Source organism: Heteronotia binoei, chromosome 16 (genome assembly GCF_032191835.1).
Source record: "Heteronotia binoei isolate CCM8104 ecotype False Entrance Well chromosome 16, APGP_CSIRO_Hbin_v1, whole genome shotgun sequence".
NCBI lineage: Eukaryota > Metazoa > Chordata > Lepidosauria > Squamata > Gekkonidae > Heteronotia > Heteronotia binoei.
Window position 1 is genome coordinate 30,593,243 of NC_083238.1, and position 19,742 is coordinate 30,612,984.

General features: G+C 44.7%; 1 protein-coding gene across 1 annotated transcript in view; it reads left to right on the top strand.

The window, feature by feature from the left end:
- MYO3B (myosin IIIB) overlaps positions 1 to 19,742 on the top strand; it is a 411,089-nt gene that overhangs the window by 246,080 nt on the left and 145,267 nt on the right. Inside the window, exons 23-25 of the mRNA XM_060257443.1 lie at positions 1,803 to 1,882; positions 15,226 to 15,303; positions 17,703 to 17,908. Coding sequence (XP_060113426.1) covers positions 1,803 to 1,882; positions 15,226 to 15,303; positions 17,703 to 17,908 — 364 coding nt within the window. The remainder of the gene's footprint in view (positions 1 to 1,802; positions 1,883 to 15,225; positions 15,304 to 17,702; positions 17,909 to 19,742) is intronic.

Genomic DNA, 19,742 nt, shown 5'->3' on the forward strand with positions numbered 1-19,742 from the left:
TTCCCTAATAATCCCTAACATAGGGTGTTTTCGCACTCACCTTCAGCCGGCGCCGCGACCCTCTTGACGACGGAGGATCTGTGCTGATTTCCCACACGAAGCGCTGGAGCAACCAGAAGAGCCGCCAATTTCCGGCGCGAAGCCCGCTCAAGCGTTTTCCTGCTTCTTGGCGATTTACGTTTGAGCGGGCTTCGCGCCGGAAATTGGCGGCTCTTCTGGTTGCTCCAGCGCTTCGTGTGGGAAATCAGCACAGATCCTCCGTCGTCAAGAGGGTCGCGGCGCCGGCTGAAGGTGAGTGCGAAAACACCCATAGAGTTTGCCTTTTTCACTGCTGCAGGACACTGGGTTGACACTTTCATTGAGTTATTCGCTAGATCTGTTTCCCTCTCAGTCTCCCCAAGTTCATACCCCGTAACCGTATACCTAAAGTTGGGACCTTTTTGTCCCAGTGTGCATCACTTTTTTATGCATCACACAAAATGAGATGGTAGATTAATCAGGAAGAATCTGGGATGTTCGTTTTCAGACTTCTCTGCATGTTTGCTTAAATAAAACATTCTAAGTGGATTAAAACTAGCACATTGGAGAATGGTCTGTGCAAAACCTTCCCCCTGATGCTGTACTTTACTATATATTGCCTCCACCTGCTATCCAAAGTAGTACAGGTCCAAGAATTCAACCACCTTATTCAACACCCTTTGTGATTCATTTGTACAAGAGGCAACCAATTCGTAAAATATTCTGCATGCAAATCATGTGAGCAGGCACATTCGTATGTGGCTTTCGCAGGGTACTCATCTAGAAAAAAAAGAGACTAGTTAGTTTTGTTGAGCCTATGACCACTTTGGAAGCTTTGAGAACGAGGAGCTGAGGGGACACCACAAAATGGCTGCTACAAGGTGCTGAGGTCAGTTACAACATGTTGGGAGCTTACAAGCCAAGCAGCCTTTTACAATGGAGGCAGGAATTTCTTTCCGAAAAGGTGCCCCCTGCAGACACAAAGGTTCTCCTGGGTTCTCCTGAAAACTTCCTGCTTCAGTAAGGAGTCTATAAGTCAAAACTGGCTCTTTGTTTTGAGGAACTGATGTTTGGGGGAAGGAAAATGCAGCCACCAGGAAACCCACTAATAGGCATTAGGGCACCCATGGTCATCCCATCAGAGATCACTCTCCCTTATACAAAATCCCTTCACAAAACAATATGCATAGTTTAAAACATCATACCATCACTGCGGAAAAAGAAGACCTCTTCTTAAAATGTTTATCTTTATTCTTTATCAGTAAATTAAGTGGGGTGTGTGTAATACTTTCCTTATTGTGTACTACATATCATTCCTTCTTTGCCTAGAAGGAGCTCTGAAACCTGATGTCAAAGACAGTCCTACTAAGTAGCTCACTGGTTACGTTCTGTCCTTAGAGTGGTATCATAAACAGGATTAAAACCCTTGTAAGTCCATTGAAGTCAGTGGACTTAGTATGGCACTTTGAATTTTTGCTCCAAGCTGTTCAGTTCTTGACATTCTGAACTTGCAGTAGGATATGATCATAACAGGGGAGGGGGGATGAACTAGGTAGTAGCATTCTTTCTCAATTTGTTAATACAGAATACAGTGGTTTCCATTTCTTGCCTTGTCACCCTAACATTTCTCTTCCAACTATCCGGAAGCAATGAGAAACTATCCGGTAGCATTCATGCTGCTGCTGCTCAGGCAAGTTTCCTGTCTTCCACATTTTACTTCATGCATTCTTCTTGCCCATTGGCTAAATTTTTGCTTCCATTTCATTCTCTCTTTTTAAAAATAGGTAACTTGGCACAAACAAGAGCCAGAGTGACAGCAGCATCCAGGTCTTTACCCCCACAACTCAGTGCTGGCCGCATCAAGGTAGGTCCTCTACACTCAGTGCCTTTGCTTATTTGTTTGAAATGTGATTCTCTACCATGATCAGGGGTCATTTTATAGAAAAAAGGTGCCAGAGCTCATTAGCACAACTCCTTTGCATATGCCACACACCCCTGACATCACCAGAAGGTGTACTCAATTATATCAGCTCAGCATCTACCTTAAAATGCTTCTTGAATTATAACTGTCATAATAAAACCTTACTCCCATCATACTTTTAACATTACTTTCTCCTATGTGGCCACAGTGGCATGATGAAGATTTCCATCTCCCTGCTTAATATGTTTTGGTTATTTTCCCATTTTTTTGTGGGGACAATATTAGAAAGTTTGTCAAATCTTTTCAGCAAAATTCTCACAAGGGGTTTGAACAATGAAGCTCAGAAGCAAGTATTTGGGGGTGGGGGTAAGAAAGAAAGAACACAATTTAGAGGTTTCAGAGCTCCCTCCTGTGAGCTCTTGCCCAAAATGAGGCCTTTCTATGATGTAATGTACCAGACCTAGAACAAATGCAACCCCACAATGCTGTATTACATTAAAATGTTTCTAGGTTGTTTTGGAGGGATGGTGGCTCAGTGGTAGAGCATCTGCTTGGGAAGCAGAAGGTCCCAGGTTCAATCCCTGGCATCTCCAAAAAAGGGTCCAAGCAAATAGGTGTGAAAAACCTCAGCTTGAGACCCTGGAGAGCCGCTGCCAGTCTGAGAAGACAATACTGACTTTGATGGACCAAAGGTCTGATTCAGTATAAGGCAGCTTCATATGTTCATATGGATTCTTGTTGTAATAGAGGAACTTCTGGGGTTACCAACCTCCAGGTAGAGTCTGAAAATCTGCCTGGTGGAATCTGCCTAGTGAAATCATTGATCCCTATGGAGATCTGGGACCTACGTGAGCTACTGCCATTTTGTAGGGCCTGTAAGACGGAGCATTTCCACTGGGCTTATGGCTGAAGCAGTGGGCATCCTTTTCCAACTATTATTCCATCAGTTGGCCTCCTTTGTGGCAACATTGTGTCTTACTGCAGTGCTATCCTGCTATTACTACCATCATTTAATTTGAGCCTACGGTTGCTTATCTTGTATGATGTGGCCTCCCCACCTGTGGTGCACTTTATTTATTGTTTTATTGTTTCTACTTACTTAATTTTAATGTATTGCTTTCACTCTGAATTGTAGGTTTTTATTGTTGTTATTGTATGTTGTGATCCGCCCTGAGCCTATTTACGGGAAAGGGCAGAATATAAGTCTACTAAATAAATAAACTACAGCTCATCTCCAGAGTACATAGATCAATTCCCTTGGATGAAATGGCAGCTTTGGAGGTTGGGCTCTATGGAATTATACCCTGTTGAGGGTCCACTCCTTCCTAAACCCCAGCTTTCCCACTCTATTCCTGGATTTCCAGGAATTTCTCAATCTGGAGACAGCCACTCTAGTAGCTTCCTGTATTTGTTTACTACAGCAATGACATTATACTTTGCAGTTTGGTGTAGTGGTTAAGTGTGCGGACTCTTATCTGGGAGAACCAGGTTTGATTCCCCACTCCTCCACTTGCACCTGCTGGGATGGCCTTGGGTCAGCCATAGCTCTGGCAGAGGTTGTCCTTGAAAGGGCAGCTGCTGTGAGAGCCCTCTCCATCCCCACCCACCTCACAGGGTGTCTGTTGTGGGGGAGGAAGGTAAAGGAGATTGTGAGCTGCTCTGAGCCTCTGTCCTTGAAAGGGCAGCTGCTGTGAGAGCCCTCTCCAGCCCCACCTACCTCACAGGGTGTCTGTTGTGGGGGAGGAAGGTAAAGGAGATTGTGAGCTGCTCTGAGACTCTTCGGAGTGGAGGGTGGGATATAAATCCAATATCTTCTTCTTCAATCACATTTAAAATAATTTGTGTGTGTTGTCTATGAATTCTTTCCTGAAACTATTAATCTGTCAAACAAAAAAAGAGTTCTAAACTCTTTAAAAATGAGAAGTTGCTCATTTGCATGGGGAATTTCTCTTTTGATCATCATAATCCTTTTTCTGTATTTTTCTGTATTTTTGCCTAGCATTTTCCCTTTTAGTTGCACACAGGAGGATTAAAGTGTAATCTTCCTCTTGGGAATGAGTCATTAGCTCCTTAGTAATCAAACACAGGTCTTTAGGGTTTCCCTTGTCCACAGCCCTGTCAGAAATTAGACATTGTGAAAAGTGAGAGACAAGACAAGCCTATCTTAAGTTACCCCTGCAGTTCAGATGAGCCCAACTAGGGCTTAGGATTCTTCACCAAGTCCAGCTCCTCAACCTCTTCTTTTTCTTATATCCCATTCGTTGAGAATCAAACCAGATGCTGGCAGAGATGCTGGCAGATCTGTGCTCAGATCTTCCCAATGTTCTTAAAATGGAAACAGGCAGGGCTTTTTTTTGTAGCAGGAACTCCTTTGCATATTAGGCCACACACCCCTTATGTAGCCAATCCTCCTAGAGCTTACAGTAGGCCCTGTACTAAGAGTCCTGTAAGCTCTTGGAGGATTAGCTACATCAGGGATGTGTGGCCTAATATGCAAAGGAGTTCCTGCTACCAAAAAGAAAAAGAAAAAAGCCCTGGAAACAGAAGCCATGAAAGGTCTCTCATTGGATGAGACATGGTGAAATTAGAGATGAAGTTTAATCCTTCCCTCCTGCATGATTTCCCCAACTGAAACTGCCTGCTATGCAGTTGTTGAAACCTTGACAAGGAAAAAGTCAGGCATCCCTCTTTGCCTGTCTTTTTTCCTTTGAGGACTTAGTAACATTGCTGAGGAAAGGGTCAAAGCTGCATAGCAAAGTTGATGCTACAACTTATCAAGATCAGTTTACCAGGTCCATTGGAAATGGATTGGACACAGTCCTCCAGCCATGTCAGTTATCATCCAGAAGAGACGCTTGACATCCAGGAGGGATGGCAGGGGAAAGTACACATGTCCTGAGTCTCACTGAATGTTATAAGAGAGAAGAGAAGGGCTGAATTAGAAAATTGTGACTTTTGGTATCAGATCTGTATGTTACATATGTCTCCTTCTGTCCTCATTCCCTCTGGCTCATAAAATATGCACTTTGACAACATACCATAAAGAGTTTTCATGACAGTCAAATTCATTACAGGATTACTGTGACACTTCCAATTCAGTATTTATAACACTAATGCTTAGCATGTTTATGGTGCTTTCAGTCTTCAAAGCTCTTCACATGCATTATCTCCCTAAGCTTTACAGTGGCCCTGTATGGTAGACTAGTGTTGTTATTATTTTGTAGTTAGGGCAGGGCCTCAAACAGTGTGTCTTGCCAAAGGCCATTTGAGGAGTTCACGGCAGAAGTTAAGTTTCAAGCAGGGACCTTCCCTGTTGCAGTATGCGGTACACCAGCTGCTTAAATAGGGTAGCCAGCCTCCAGGTGAGGCCTGGAGATCTCCCGCTTTTACAACTGATCTCCAGCTGGCAGAGATCAGCTCCTCTGGAGAAAAAAGGTGCTTTGAAGGGTGGACTCTATGGCATAGTACCTGGTACAGTGTACCATGCTGAGGCCCCTCCCCTCCCCATACCCCACCCACCCCAAAGTCTCTAGGTATTTTCCAACACAGACCTGGCAACCCTAATCAGCGATTTCCCCATGGGTACTTAAAGTCAAACAAGAAAATTAATAAATGCTTTTCAACTGAAAGAATGAACAAATATTACACAGGAAACAAAACTTTGGCAACATCAAAAGTGCACACGCAGTGTGTTTTTTCTATCAATAACCTCAGCCTCTCAAACTGTTTTTGCTCTCAGATTCTAACAGCCAGAATTCAAGAATCTTTCTCCCGCTGTCTTCTGATGGGAAAATTAACTAGAGATGTTCCAAAACATTGTCTGCCTAAGAGAATTGTGAAATCCCTATTTGTGGACATCTCCACAGTTCTAAGCAGAAGATTGATATTTACTTGGTCATGTGACCTTCCAAAATGTTTGAAGTTACCTGTGCTGATGCAGCATTTCTCCTTGTGCTATTTTAGAGGAGTTTCTTTTAACCATCTGTTAGTGAGCAAGAAAAAAGGCCTGTATTTTTCATTTGAGATGCATGCACTATTTTGAGCAGAAAAATAACACCTATCACAAAACCTTTCGGTTTCTACTGGCTCACCTTGCATGGTATGAAAATCAGATCCTCCAATCCTTTTCTCCCCTCCTTCCTGATTCTGGCCTTTCCATAACTGCTCTAAGGCTGCTGTAGTGGTTCTTTCTTTTCCTTTCTTGTTTTGCATGCTGTCTCCCAACTCCTCCTCAAGGTAAGGTGTATAGAATTACTGTTTGGAGAACAGCAGTTCCTTCCTCTGCCTCTGCTTGCAGCCTTTTGAAAATAACAGTCTAGATCGGGTGACGTTTAGGAAACGCGGCACGATACGAAGACCGCGGCGGGTAGCACAGGTGGCAAAAGTGCCATTCTCCAGTTCAAATGTTCATGGTTGACACAAATGCCACCTGTTCACAGCAGATGGTAAACTGCCACAGAGTGTTCTTGAGCACTAAAATGTTGCTAATGTGCCATGTGAACAGAGCGGGGGGGGGGGTAGATTTTTCTCTCTCGTTTTGTCGAACTATCATGCAACAATACAAAGCTGCTTTGAATTGCTAGCTATAGGACTCCCCCCACCCGCCCTTTCATTCACAAAGTCCGCTTTGATTTTTGATCAAGAGCAGCTGTAGTGACAGCATAATTAGGACATGTAAGGAACAATATATTTTTCCTACCCTGCATACTGCGCTGAAATGCTAAGATGGCTTTTTTTCTGGGTAAAGTAGTTGCGATTTGGCAGCATGACACCCAGTGTGGAGTGCCGAGAAACCATCCCAGATAGTTAAAAGGAAACAGCTTTTGCATTCAGCGGAAAAAGAAGCTGATGCCTGCCGCTTTATTGTGAGTGCAAACCTCAAAGCAGACCTATAAAGCTTCGGCCCACGTTCTTTGAAACTGAGCCAGAGGGATAGCAGGGTAGGTTGCAAAGTTTTATTTATTACTGTTTATTTTTATCCTGCCTTTCCTCCAAGGAGCTGTGGGGTGGTATGCATGCTTCTCCCCTCCTCTGCTTCATATTTACAACAGCCCTGCAAGATGTGTCTGACAGGGAATGACTAGCCTAAAGTCACCCAGTAAATGTCCTGGCACTGGCATCTAGGGTTGCCAGGCCTGACAAATGATGGGAGCTTGGGTGTGTGTGGAGACAAAAGGGGGCATGCCACCTTGTGTCGGCCATGATGCCACTTCAGGGAAAACCCAGAAGTGACATAGGTAGCTCTAGGATTTGCTAGAAACTCTGTGGTAAAGCCAAAGAGTTTATGGAGATTCTTAGAGCTACTTGACATCACTTCTGGGTTTTCTTCAGAAATGGTGTCATGGGGCATGTGATACCAATTTCTTTTTCTTCTCAGTGTGGCTGCAAGTAAGACAGTCTGCTGGTGGGAAGCCTCCCACCATAATTGGCAAGCAAGGATTTTGAACCTGGATCAGCCCAGGTCTTGTCCAGCATTCTTAGCACTCCCTGATGTAGCCAATCCTCCTGGAGCTTACAGTAGGCCCTGTAATAAGAACCCTGTAAGCCCCAGGAGAATTGGCTACATCAGCGTGTGTGGCCTAATATGCAAAGGAGTTCCTGGCTACAAAAAAGGCCCTGCATATGATGACACCAAATGAAGCCTACAAAAAAAGCCCTGATCATATGGCAAGCAAGTGTTTGAAGCATTTCTTACAATACAACTCACAAACAACTCTGGCAATGTGTACCCACACCAGTTCACCACATATATGAACATATGAAGCTGCCTTATATGGAATCAGACCCTCAGTCCATCAAAGTCAGTATTGTCTTCTCAGACTGGCAGCGGCTCTCCAGGGTCTCAAGCTGAGGTTTTTTCACACCTATTTGCCTGGACCCTTTTTTGGAGATGCCAGGGATTGAACCTGGGACCTTCTGCTTCCCAAGCAGATGCTCTACCACTGAGCCACCGTCCTTCCCCATATCTGCACCTGATAAGTAGCCAAAGCCTCTCTTGCCAGCTCTGCCTTGGGAAATTCCTGGAGGTTTGGGGCGATGTTTAAGGAGTGGAGGGAGCTCAGTGGAGATGGGACACCTTAGTGTCCGCCTTTCAAAGCTGCTCTTTCCTCCAGGAGAACTAATCTCTGTAGTCTGGAGATCAGTTGTAAATCAGGGACAACTAGGCTGATTACAGCCCAGCACTTTGGGCTGACTCAGAGACGCCTCTGAAGTCAACCCAAAAAATCCCTCCACAAGCAAACATCTGGTGGGCATCCTCATCCTGCACTCACCCAGTCCTTCCGGCCGCTCCACCCACCTCAAAAAGCTACCACTTTGATTGCCGTCTGGACAGGGAAGGGCGCACGCGAGGCGACTTGGCAGTCTGGAGCTGTCAAGCTGCCCCAAGCTGTTCCGTTTTTTTAAAAAAATTAAACCAATCAGAGTGCTGGTGCGTTCATGTGCACCAGCACTTACCACCCCCCAGGGGAAACAAAGGAATCCGGCTTCCTGGCCACCTTCCGTGTCGTGCCCAGCTGCCTCACAGATGGGATGCCGGTGGCATGCAGGTGAGCATGGGGAGGCTCCGGGACGGTTCTTTTTGGGCCGTCCTTATTCGGGATGCCTCCCTGCCACCCTAAAATGCCTGTCTGTTCTCAGCCCTATGGATCCTACCTTGAGATCGGTAACCTTCCCTCCCTTCCTCCCACCTGATAACTGAGCTGTTCTGTCTTGCCTCAGTGTGGTTTGGTTCGCTATGAAGGGAAAAAAAAATTGAGGATCTACTATGCATGATGAGCTCCCATGAAGAGATGTAAAATTTCTGGAAATTTTGAAGCCATGGGGGGAAATGGAAGTTTTCAGAAAATTGAAATTGTTCAGTACCGACTGCCGTAACAAACCTAAACTTATTTTACTGCAGCAACAACATAAAATGCATAATTTTATATAAAATTGTACTAGTTGTGAATTTTTTTAAAAGGAGATGCCTTTATTTTATACAAGAAAAATTGCAAATATAATGAGAGCGAACGAACTCCAGAACTGTTTTGCACGTCTCTTAATCTTTGCAGTCTGACAGGCAAGGGGGAAAATAAAAGTTGCAAATAGGAAACACCTTTTGTAGGAAACAAAGGAACATATGTATTACTTAGTAGCCAGCATGTTGGAGACAATGAGGGGTCTGGAGACCAAGTCCTATGAAGAAAGGTTAAAGGAGCTGGGTATGTTTAGACTGGAGAGGAGATGACTGAGAAGTGATATGATCACCATCTTCAAGTCAAGCCTGTAGCTAAACATGGGCCCATGGGGTCTGGCTCTTTGACAGTTTTGGGGCCCCCCTCACCTCCCTCATCCCAGGACTGCCCCTCCCCCTCCTGTGTGATTTAAATCACATGAGAGGAGCAGGCCCTTTAAATCACATGGGAAGGGCAGCAGCTACTCCTGTATGACCCCATACACCATTTAAATCACACAGAAGGGAGGGAGGGACAGCCCCCAGCCTCTCCAGCTTCCTGCTCTCACCCCTGGGATTCTCAATAAATCTATACCAGAATTTTTCCCCTTTAAGAGAACTCTCAAAATAAACCAGGCAGATGTTTAAGACGAAAGGGTTTTAAAAATTATTATAAAAAGAGTATGAAAGGATAAATCACGTATACAAACACACTGAAAACACATACAATGCTAGCTAAGAGGAAATCAGGGAAGAAAGGGGAAAAGCAATTTTAGGGAAGGCTATAATTACCAGTCTTGAAGAAAGAGGTCTGTGGAGGTAGTAGCAAAAGGACCAGTGTTTCACAGAGAGAAGAGAAGGCCCAAATTGATTGTGGGTATAGATCCAAGAACACATACACCCTGCTATGGAACAGGATGCCATAATTTATAGGGCAAAATGCTCCCTCAGGCAAGCTGATATATTTGCCCCCCAAACAATAACTTGATGGGGTTTTTGGTGGTGGACAACAAACTGGGAGAAGCTTGATGGGTTTATCTGAAGTGAACTGTAGGTGCAAATGGTGCTTGATGACCCTGTAAGTATTGGATGGGAAAAACTACCAGGTTTGGTGAGTAGTGCTAAGTGTTTCTTAATTAAATGGAAGTAGGGAAGTGAGGCTGGAGGTTGATAAGATTAGTCCAAGATGAGTTAATAGGTTCTTGGGAGATCTATTGTCCTAAATTATGCATTTCTCTGGGGTGGCAAGGAGGTCATTAGCTAACCAGCCTCTCTTACACTTTGAAGCTATATGTCCAGGCTTGTCTCTGGCTGGCATTGTGAGGTTTACCAAGTAATACTCAGGTAGACTTCTTTGCTATTGATAGGTGAAGCTTTATTACTGATTTGTTACAGGTGCACACCTTCCACCTGCAGAGGCATTGCTAGGAATGAAAAGTATCAATACATGCAGTTCTAAAATAGCTCCATTCTTCCCCCTCCCGACCCATCTAGTTCCCTTAACATAAACATTCAAACAACAATTACTTGCTAGGCTAAACAAAAGCAAAATATCGTTCAAAGGGCCCAAGGTGTTATCTTGAAGGCTGCAGTTCTGTTCTCTTCCAGATGGTACATGGAGGAGTAGTTAGCAACAGAGTGTTCCCAGGACCAGGGTAATTCACTGGGGAATTCTTTCATGTTACATCTCCATTCACCCAATACATCTTACAAGGCAGGCGAGCCCAGGAAGGGGAAGGGGGAAGGAAGGAGAAGGAGCGAAGGAAGAGAAGGAAACAAAGACTTACCATTCAGAACATAGAAGAAGACATAGCATATACAGGGATGGATTTTGACAGGCATTTGTGTCATGTTGGACCATACAGTGTATTGCAGATATGGTGTTTGAGATTATATTTTAGGGAGGGTATTTATGGTTTTCTAGCTATAAATTGCTCCTCAGCAAGAGGAGCAATATTATACATATAAATTATTAGGGATGGGCATGAAACTTCAAATTCTAGTTTTTGGTTCAGGGTGGCCCCCAAAACCAACCCCAAAAGCCCTGGATCAAATAGACTAGTTGGGAGAAAGTGGGAGGATCACTCGGGAAGGGTTAAATGGCTGCCATTTATCCTGTCTGTTTCACTTAAATGGCTGCCATTTATCCTGTCTATTTCACTTCCCCCTGCTTCAAAGCAAGGAGGGAGCAAAATTGATGGGTTTAATAATAATGATGAGCAGACCCACCCTGCTTTTAGGTTTAAATGTCTGGCAGCCATTTCAACCTAACAGCAGGGTGGGTGTACCCATCAGCTGTTAGGCAGAAATGGCTAGCAGCCGTTTAAACCTAATGAGTCAGATGTGGACCCACACTGCTGAACTGTTAGGTTTAAATGGCCCAGACAACTGAACTGGACAAAAGTCTGGTAAACATTATCCCAAATTTATGCCGAATTTTGGCTTGTGATCCAGTTTGTGCCCATTCCTCTGAATTATCATTACCAACTGCTGTCAATCATCTTGAATTATGCTACACATTTTGAGTGAGTGAAATCTTATCTTCATGCATTCCAGAAGAGGAACAATTTCATAGGAAGTGTTTTTCCCCCCAGAGGTCTCCCAAATTCCTCAATTGTTCCATTGGTAGAATCCATTGGGGGGGGGGGGAATCTTCTGTAAAGGACAGGAAACAACAAAAATCTCTCCCAGTTTTCTGGGCCTTCACCAGTCTGACCCCATGTAATAATGACAATGTGATTCCATTATTTTCACATTGCTCAGAGACACAATTTCAGATTTCAGTGGAAGGGGACTGAGAGAGCTGCAAAGGGATAACTGCAGACACAGTTCAGTCTGGTAATATTAAAAATATTTGTTGCTTATCATTTTTATATCTAATAGTAGTACAGCAATGCTATTAACTAAATAGCCGTCTACATTTTTTCTTGGCAGAAGGAGTTGTTTCTTGGGCATCCCTGTTGCAAAGTTTGTGTCAGTAACCACTTTTATTATTCAGCATATACAACTAAGAAAAGATTTACAACCACCCTATCCCAAATGCTTCGGGCCTGTCATCTAGGCATAAACCCCACAGCGAAACAGAAGAAAATTCCATCACCTTAAAAAAATAAATCTGTAATAAGCCCCCACCTTTAACCTTGAGGTCCAAAAGCTATACTAAACAGGTAGGTCTTAGAACCCTTCCAAAAAGTGTTCAGGCTTTGAATTTGGAAAGAGTGAGGGGAAGGAAACCATTGAGAATGTTTCTGTTTGCATCCTTGCTATCTGAGCCTAATGCGTGCAGCATCTCATAGTATCTTGTTATGATCTCTTAGCTCAATACAAGGTACATGGAGATTAGATGAGTGTTAGGGGAGGGAAATACATGTAGAGCATGGGTGAAAATGAGTTAACAGTCCAGTCCTAAAGAGAGTCACATACTTCCATCAAAGTAAGTGGGCTTAGAAAGGTGTAACTCTGGATGAATTCACGCTACACTATATAATGTGTTTTGCAATTGGGTTTTTGCTATTCTTACACAGTAAAAATCCAGTTGCCAAATGCATCATGTAGTGTAGTGTGAATATGACACTGCTAAGTTTCTTATTGGAACTGTCTCTCATGGGGCACTCAAAGCAGAAGATGGGAGGTACCACTTTGGTCTCTTCCATACTACGGTATACTAGCACTCTACTGACTGACCCATACCAGCTTAGGGAATTATTAGGTGTGATGGCATTCCCGGGTCCAACCCAGGACCACCATTTTAGAGTCTAACAGGTGATTTTAAAATGCCACAAGTGTGACCAAGCACCCTTGCTCCTCATTCCCAGGCACCTTTCCAAATGTTGAAATGCACCCCCCCCCCCAAGCAGTCAGACCATACCTCCTTGCTGAGGGGTAAGTTGGAAGCAAACACTCTTCATTTAATAGCACCTCAGGAGTTCATATGCTAGGCAGTTTGGCCAAGCTGTACACAAAATGGATGCTAAGGCTGGCAGCCTTCACAGACTTCTCTAAGTGGTGCTTCTGGAAAATGTGAACTCAAGGTCTGACCCTGCCATGACCTCTCCCTCCACTCTAACATTTGCAGATGTAAAAACAATGGCTTTGCCTCACCTCAGAGCTAATACTATTTACCTGGATTGTTAATCCTGTCAGCTTGATTGATACCATCTTCCCCTTACCTTCACTTTACTTCACACAGCCAGGTTTCCCATCCTACACAAAAGAAGGGTCATCAAACAGTATTTTTGGATTTTGATTAGTTTAACTGGACAGTTTAATTTGACAATTTAATTAACACTACAGATCACCGAAGGAAGCAATCAGTTTCAACTCAAACATTGTTTTGCATCAGGAAATCCTCTCAAACATCTCCCATTTCTTTGTTCATGTCATGGTAGAAACATTAGGACATTATTTCAGTGCTATCATGTCACCCTGCCTCAGGTCCCAATATTGGGTTCAAATTGGACTGACCTCAGCTCAGTCCGTGTGTGTTTTCCTGGATCCAAACTGCACCCTCAGGATGCTGGATGTCTTGCTCTTCTCCCAGACATATCCTCTTCTGAACAGATAGCCATCATCCCATCCCCGCCTATATTCCTGCAACTCGCTTTAATCCTCATTGATCTTTTATGCCTTTTGTATGTTAGTACCTTTATTTTCTCATCAATAAAATCTCATCAATTTCTATTTCTAACTTGGACTGGTTATTTTGAGGACCTTGAATTCTCAAAGGGAAAAATCCCCATAAGCACTGGTAGAAGAATGTCTCTAGATTACACCCCACCCCCCCCCCCCCCCCGCAAGCCCTCTGGCCTCCTTCATAATCCTCCCCCAATTAAACAGGAGGCTGACTCTTTTGGGCAATAAAAAGCATTTGGGGTAACACCCCAGCAGTGGTTTTGGCACTTGAGAAGGTATGTCTGTGAGGGAACCAAGAACGTCTGGTCCCACTGCTCTAACAACATTTTAAAATTGCCCCGTTAGGTTATAAAATGGTGGCAGTGGCCTCAGGTCTGACAACATGTCTAGTTGTGCCCTTACATTCACCCTGATATAGGGATTCAGTGGAATTGACACTTTTTAATAATGCAAGAACAGTGTTATCCTAAGCCAGGGGTAGGGAAGCTTTTCTTCTGCCAAGGGCCATTTGGATATTTATAACATCATTCGCAGGCCATACAAAATTATCAATTTAAAAAACAGTGCTCTGCCAAGGGAGAACAATTCAGGCCGGCAATCCCCAAGGACCAGACCAAGTGATCTCGAGGACTGTAAATGGCCCTCAGGCCAGACGTTCCCCATCCCTGTCCTAAGCAGAGCTACACAGCTCTAAGTTCACTGAAGTCAGTGGGTTTATAAGGGTGCTACTCTCCTTAGCATGGATAGTTAAATAGATAATTCTAGGTCTGTAGCCACTGGGGGAGCCTCTGGGGACCCCACCCAACTTATAGGGGAGCTCGCCCCGACTCAGGGCTCCTGAGCTGGCCCTGCATCTCTCCCTCTCCTCCTGCTCAACTGAGCAAGATGAGAGAGTCTCTGTGCTTCTGGCAGACCCTGGCAGCAAGAAACAGGAAGACCAGGCCTGCCAGCCGCACCACTCTTTCCTCTCCTGCTCAGCCAAGCAGGACAGGAAAGCGAGAGGCAGCAGTGGTCTCCATGCTTCTCGGAGCTGGCTGGCTGCAAGAACCACATAGAGCTGGCTTGCTAGCCCCACCTCTCTTTCCCCTCCTATTCAAGAGCGGGAGGGGAAAGAGAAGCTGTGGCAGTCTTCCTGCTTTTTGCAACTTGCTGGCTGCAAGAAGCAGAAAGACCCAGCCTGCTGGCCCCGCCTTTTTAAGCTGGGGGGCTTTTAAAAAAGTCAAGTGCTCCATGAATTTTTTAAAAGCCCCCCCCCCAAAAAAAAAACCCCTAAAAAATCCTGGCTATGCCCCTGGATAATACAGTCCCTGGATAATGCCCCTGGATAATGCCCCTGGATAATACAGTCTCAACAAGGCTGGAAGACTGCAATCCTAAGCAGTGTTGGTGGTGGAAAGTACCATCAAGTTGCAGCTGGTTGATGGTGACCCTGTAGGATTTTCAAGGCAAGAGACAAACAGAGGTGGTTTGCTATTGCCTTCCTCTGCATAGCAATTCTGGACTTCTTTGGTGGTGCCCAATCTAAGTACTAAGCAGGGCCAACTCTGCTTAGTTTCTGAAGTCTGACAAGATCAAGCTTGAAGTCAATGAGCTTAGAAGGGTGTAACTCTGCTGAGCATTATATTGTTTATCTGACTTAGGTGCACATGTCTGAGAACACCTAATGTAAACCTCCTGAATAAATACATATTTCCACGTACCTCTGACTTTGTGCTTCCAGGTTGACACCATGGAAATTATGAGGCACCCCGACGAGACAACCAACATGAAGAGGCAAACCGTGGCTTCCTATTTCAGGGTAGCTATATTGTGATTTTGCTATTCTGTTGTGACTGTCCTTGTAAGGTTGGCGGTGTGCGGTGCTGTGTAGAGCTCGTACAATATCTGTCTAGTAGGATTTTTGAAGATTGGCCACATAGGATTGGAGGGACTAGTCAGGAAATGACATAGAACCATAGAGTTGGATAATCATTAAAAACCAGATGTCTGTGAGAAGGTGAGCTGCAGAGGGGTGGGGATCAGTGTTCCCTCTAAATTGAGATAGCGTGAGCTAGCTCACAGATTTTTAGCATCCAGCTCACACATTTTTGTCTTAGCTCAGGAAGGATGACCCTGGAGCACACTAATTTATCCAGTAGCTCACAAAGTAGAATTTTTGCTCACAAGACTCTGCAGCTTAAGGGAACATTAGTGGGGAACAAGCAGCTTCAGTAAATGGTTACTAAATTAATGGTCTCAGGCAGAGAAGAACCACCTTAAAATGAGACCTTTTGCTTAGCTAGAGGGATTCATTTGGGACACGTATATATTTACAAAATTTGTGCCCTACCTTTCTGTCACATCAGGGCCACCCAGCTGACCAACAGTTAAAACACAAGCGTTTTAGCCCTGACCTGGATAATCCAGGCAAGCCTGATCTCAGCAGATCTCAGAAGCTAAGCAGGGTTGACTCTGGCAAGTACTTGGATGAGAGACATCCTTGAAACATCAGGGGTTGGGAGGTGGGGGCAGACTTTATTCAGCCACCTCCCTGAATATCCTCCAGACCCCCTGTAGGGGTCAGTCACCAGAGGTTGTCATGACTTCCAGGTACACACACACTCACACATGCACATATACATATCAAAATGCAAAAAAAAAACCCACCCCAAAACCACATCATAAAAATAATCGAAACCTACACTAAAATACATATTTAAAAGTACAAACAAACAACAGTTAAAACATAGGGCAGGAAGGAGGGATCAGTGAGGGACCAAGGGGAAGAAAACTTCACCTACTCTCCAGGTACAGTGACAGAAGGGGACAAACAAATCTCCTTTGAGACAGAGTTCTGTGGTTTTGGTCCTATGGCCAAAAAGCCCCTTTCTCAGGTTTGTACCTACCTCAAAAGGCTGGGGCAAGACCTCAGAAGATGATCGTAGCAGTCAGGTAAGTTTGTATTGGAGTAGGTGGTCCTTCTTGTATGCTCATTCCAGACTATGGAGGACTTCAAAGATAAACACCAGCACCTTGAATTGTGCCTGGAAACAAACTGGGAGGGCAGATGGGCCAAGACTGGAGTCACATGGTCCCTATAACCTACTCCAGTCAACATTTTGCACTAGTTGAAGTTCCCAAACACTCTTCAAGGGCAGCCCCATGTAGAGCACACTGCAGTAATCTAATCTAGGTGTTACCAGGGCATGCCCCACAGTGGCTGGATCTTTTCTGTCCAGGAAAGGCTGTAGTTGGTTAACCAATCAGAGTTGGCAAAAGGCACTCCTGGCCACAGCTACCTCCTGCTTATCTAGTAGTAGGCAGGGGTCCAGGAGCATTCCTAAACTATAGACCTGTTCCTCCAGGGGAGATGCAAGCCTATGCAGAACCATCAATCCCAGAACTTTCAACCCACCAGTAGCACTTCCAGTAGGATTAAGCCTCAGTCTGTTAGCATGCATCCACTTGCAATGTAATCCTGTGCTGAGTTATCTGCCTATCACACTTTTATCCCACCTTTCCTCAGGGAGGCATACATGGTTCTCCGGTGTTCCCCTTTATCCTCACCACAACCTTATAAGTCAAGTTAGGCTGATACAGAGTGGACAGACCCAGGTTACCTAATGGGTCTTTTTGCTGACTGGATTGAACCTGGGCCTTTCCTAGTCCAGGCCTGACAGTGTAATCGCTACAACATATGAACATATGAAGCTGCCTTATACTGAATCAGACCCTTGGTCCATCAAAGTCAGTATTGTCTTCTCAGACTGGCAGCGGCTCTCCAGGGTCTCAAGCTGAGGTTTTTCACACCTATTTGCCTGGACCCTTTTTTGGAGATGCCAGGGATTGAACCTGGGACCTTCTGCTTCCCAAGCAGATGCTCTGCCACTGAGCCGCAACGTCACTGGTTCTCCTTAGATTCACACTGGAGATGCTCCCCATAGGACTGCACTGATGTGATGAGGTATGTTCTCATGCATTTTTTTTAAATGAAGTTTATTTATAGGTTTGTTAGGTATTGCTTGTCCATGAAATCACAAGAATTTCCCTAGCTAAGCAAAGATGTGGATACTTTTCCTGTTGGGTTTCTTGTGTCCTGTACTGATGTGACTGGGAGAGATTGTATACACAGAATTTCATTTCTTTAGCTTTTATTTGTACTTTTGGGGTTTTTTTTTTAAAAAATATATCTTTTCATTTTGTGTTTTATTTTCTTAGTATTCTCTGATGGATCTGTTATCCAAAATGGTGGTTGGACAGCCGCATTTTGTTCGTTGCATTAAGCCCAATGATGACAGGCAAGCACTGAAATTTTCCAAGGCAAGAGTTCTAGTGCAACTGCGCTACACCGGTATTCTTGAGACCATCAACATACGTCGGCAAGGGTATTCACATCGCATTCTTTTCGAGGAGTTTGTGAAAAGGTGAGCCATTTTCTTGTTCGGTAACATAAACATTATTAATCTATTTAGATTTTAAACCGCCCTCCCCTATCAGGACGGGGCTGGTATATAACATAAATATATACAATTCATAATAAAATAACTTAAAAACAACAAAGCACAGTAATTAACTTAAAAAGTGATGCCAACAATTTCAGTAGTGCTGCTGCCTCGTGGGGAGGCAGTGAGTGGAAGGGCCAGAAGGATGTAACCGTCGCTGTCCTCAACCAAACACCTCTGCCATAAAGGCCCTGCAGAACTTCCAGAACTTTGGCCAGTCTACACATACAGAGAGATCATGTCATTCTTAAAACTCTGCCAATTCATGGTACTGATGGGAAATCACATATTTAACTACCTTTCCTCTGTGCAAAAACCCCCTTCCGCACCCTTCTGATGTGGATATAAATTGACCTGACTGATGTACCCCTCCATGCATCTGTTGAAGTGATTTCTCCGATGCATAAAAGCATATGCTGGAATAAATGTTGTCGGCCTTTAAAGTCCCACTGGATTCCCATTTTATTCATCCATACAGTTTCCTAGCTTCTTACACACACACACACCCCACTACTGCAATGATAGTCTGCAAGCCCCAAACGTGACAGTAATCACAAACATTTCCCTAGTTAAGCGAAGATTGGATACTTTTTCCTCTTGGGTTTCTTGTACCCTGTACTGAATTTTTTTTGTGGGGGTGGGGAGAGACATTTTGATTTTAAGTCCCTCCTGGAAATAGCAGCTTCTCCTAGGGTTGCCAATTCCAGTTCCAGAAATACTTGGGGACTTTGGGCTTGGAGCTAGGAGACATTGGGGTGGAGTCAAGAGCAAGGTTGTGACAAGCATAACTGAACTCCAAAGGGAGTTCTGGACATCACATTTAAAGGGACCGCACACCTTTTAAATGCTTTCCTTCCATTGGAAATAATGAAAGATAGGGGCACTTTCTTTGGGGCTCATAGAATTGGACCCCCTGGTTCAATCCTTTTGAAACTTGGGGGGTATTTTGGGGAGAGGCACTGAATGCTATGCTGAAAACTCTGTGCCTCTACCTCAAAAGACAGCCCCGCTGGAGCCCCAAATACCCATGGATCAATTCTGCATTATACCCGATTGGAATCAGTCTCCATAGGGAATAATACCCAGCAGGCATTTCCCTCCCCCCTCTCACATTCTGATAACCCTGAAGCAGGGGGGCCTCCCAACCAGGGGATCCCCTGCCCTCACCTGGGGATTGGCAACCCTAGCTTCTTCCTAACCTGGAACAATGTAGACTCTGTTAACTCAGTGTTAAGAGAAATAAATTTTGCATTGAGGTAAGATCCACATATATGTGGATATTGCTGTTTAGCTACGTTCATTCTATTCTAATTCTTTACCTCCTGGAGTTTCCTGGCATGTGCCAGTCTTGTAGCAGTTCTTCAAGTTCAGTTGTGTAGCGATTAGAGTCAGGTCCGGCTCGCCCACTAGGCAAACTAGGCATTTGCCTAGGGCGCCAACAGGGTGGGGACACCGAAATTGGCCCTCACCCCCTCCCTGCCCCCTAGGCAAATCCCTATTTGCCTCCCCCTTCCCTCCCTCACAATTTTAATGCCTGGGAACAGGCGATGAAGTGCCATGCTCCCAGGGCTCTTTAAAGGCCACCCCCTGATCAGCTGATTGATGGGTAAAGTGACACGAAGGCCGGCAGCTCCTATGCTGGTCCTTCCAGCCGCACCGCTGCCTCCTTCCCACTTCCTCCCCACTTCAGGTGCCGCAGAGGGGGGGGGGTGGGGCATGGCACGGCGGGGGGGGGGGGGGCGGCAGGCAGAAAGGC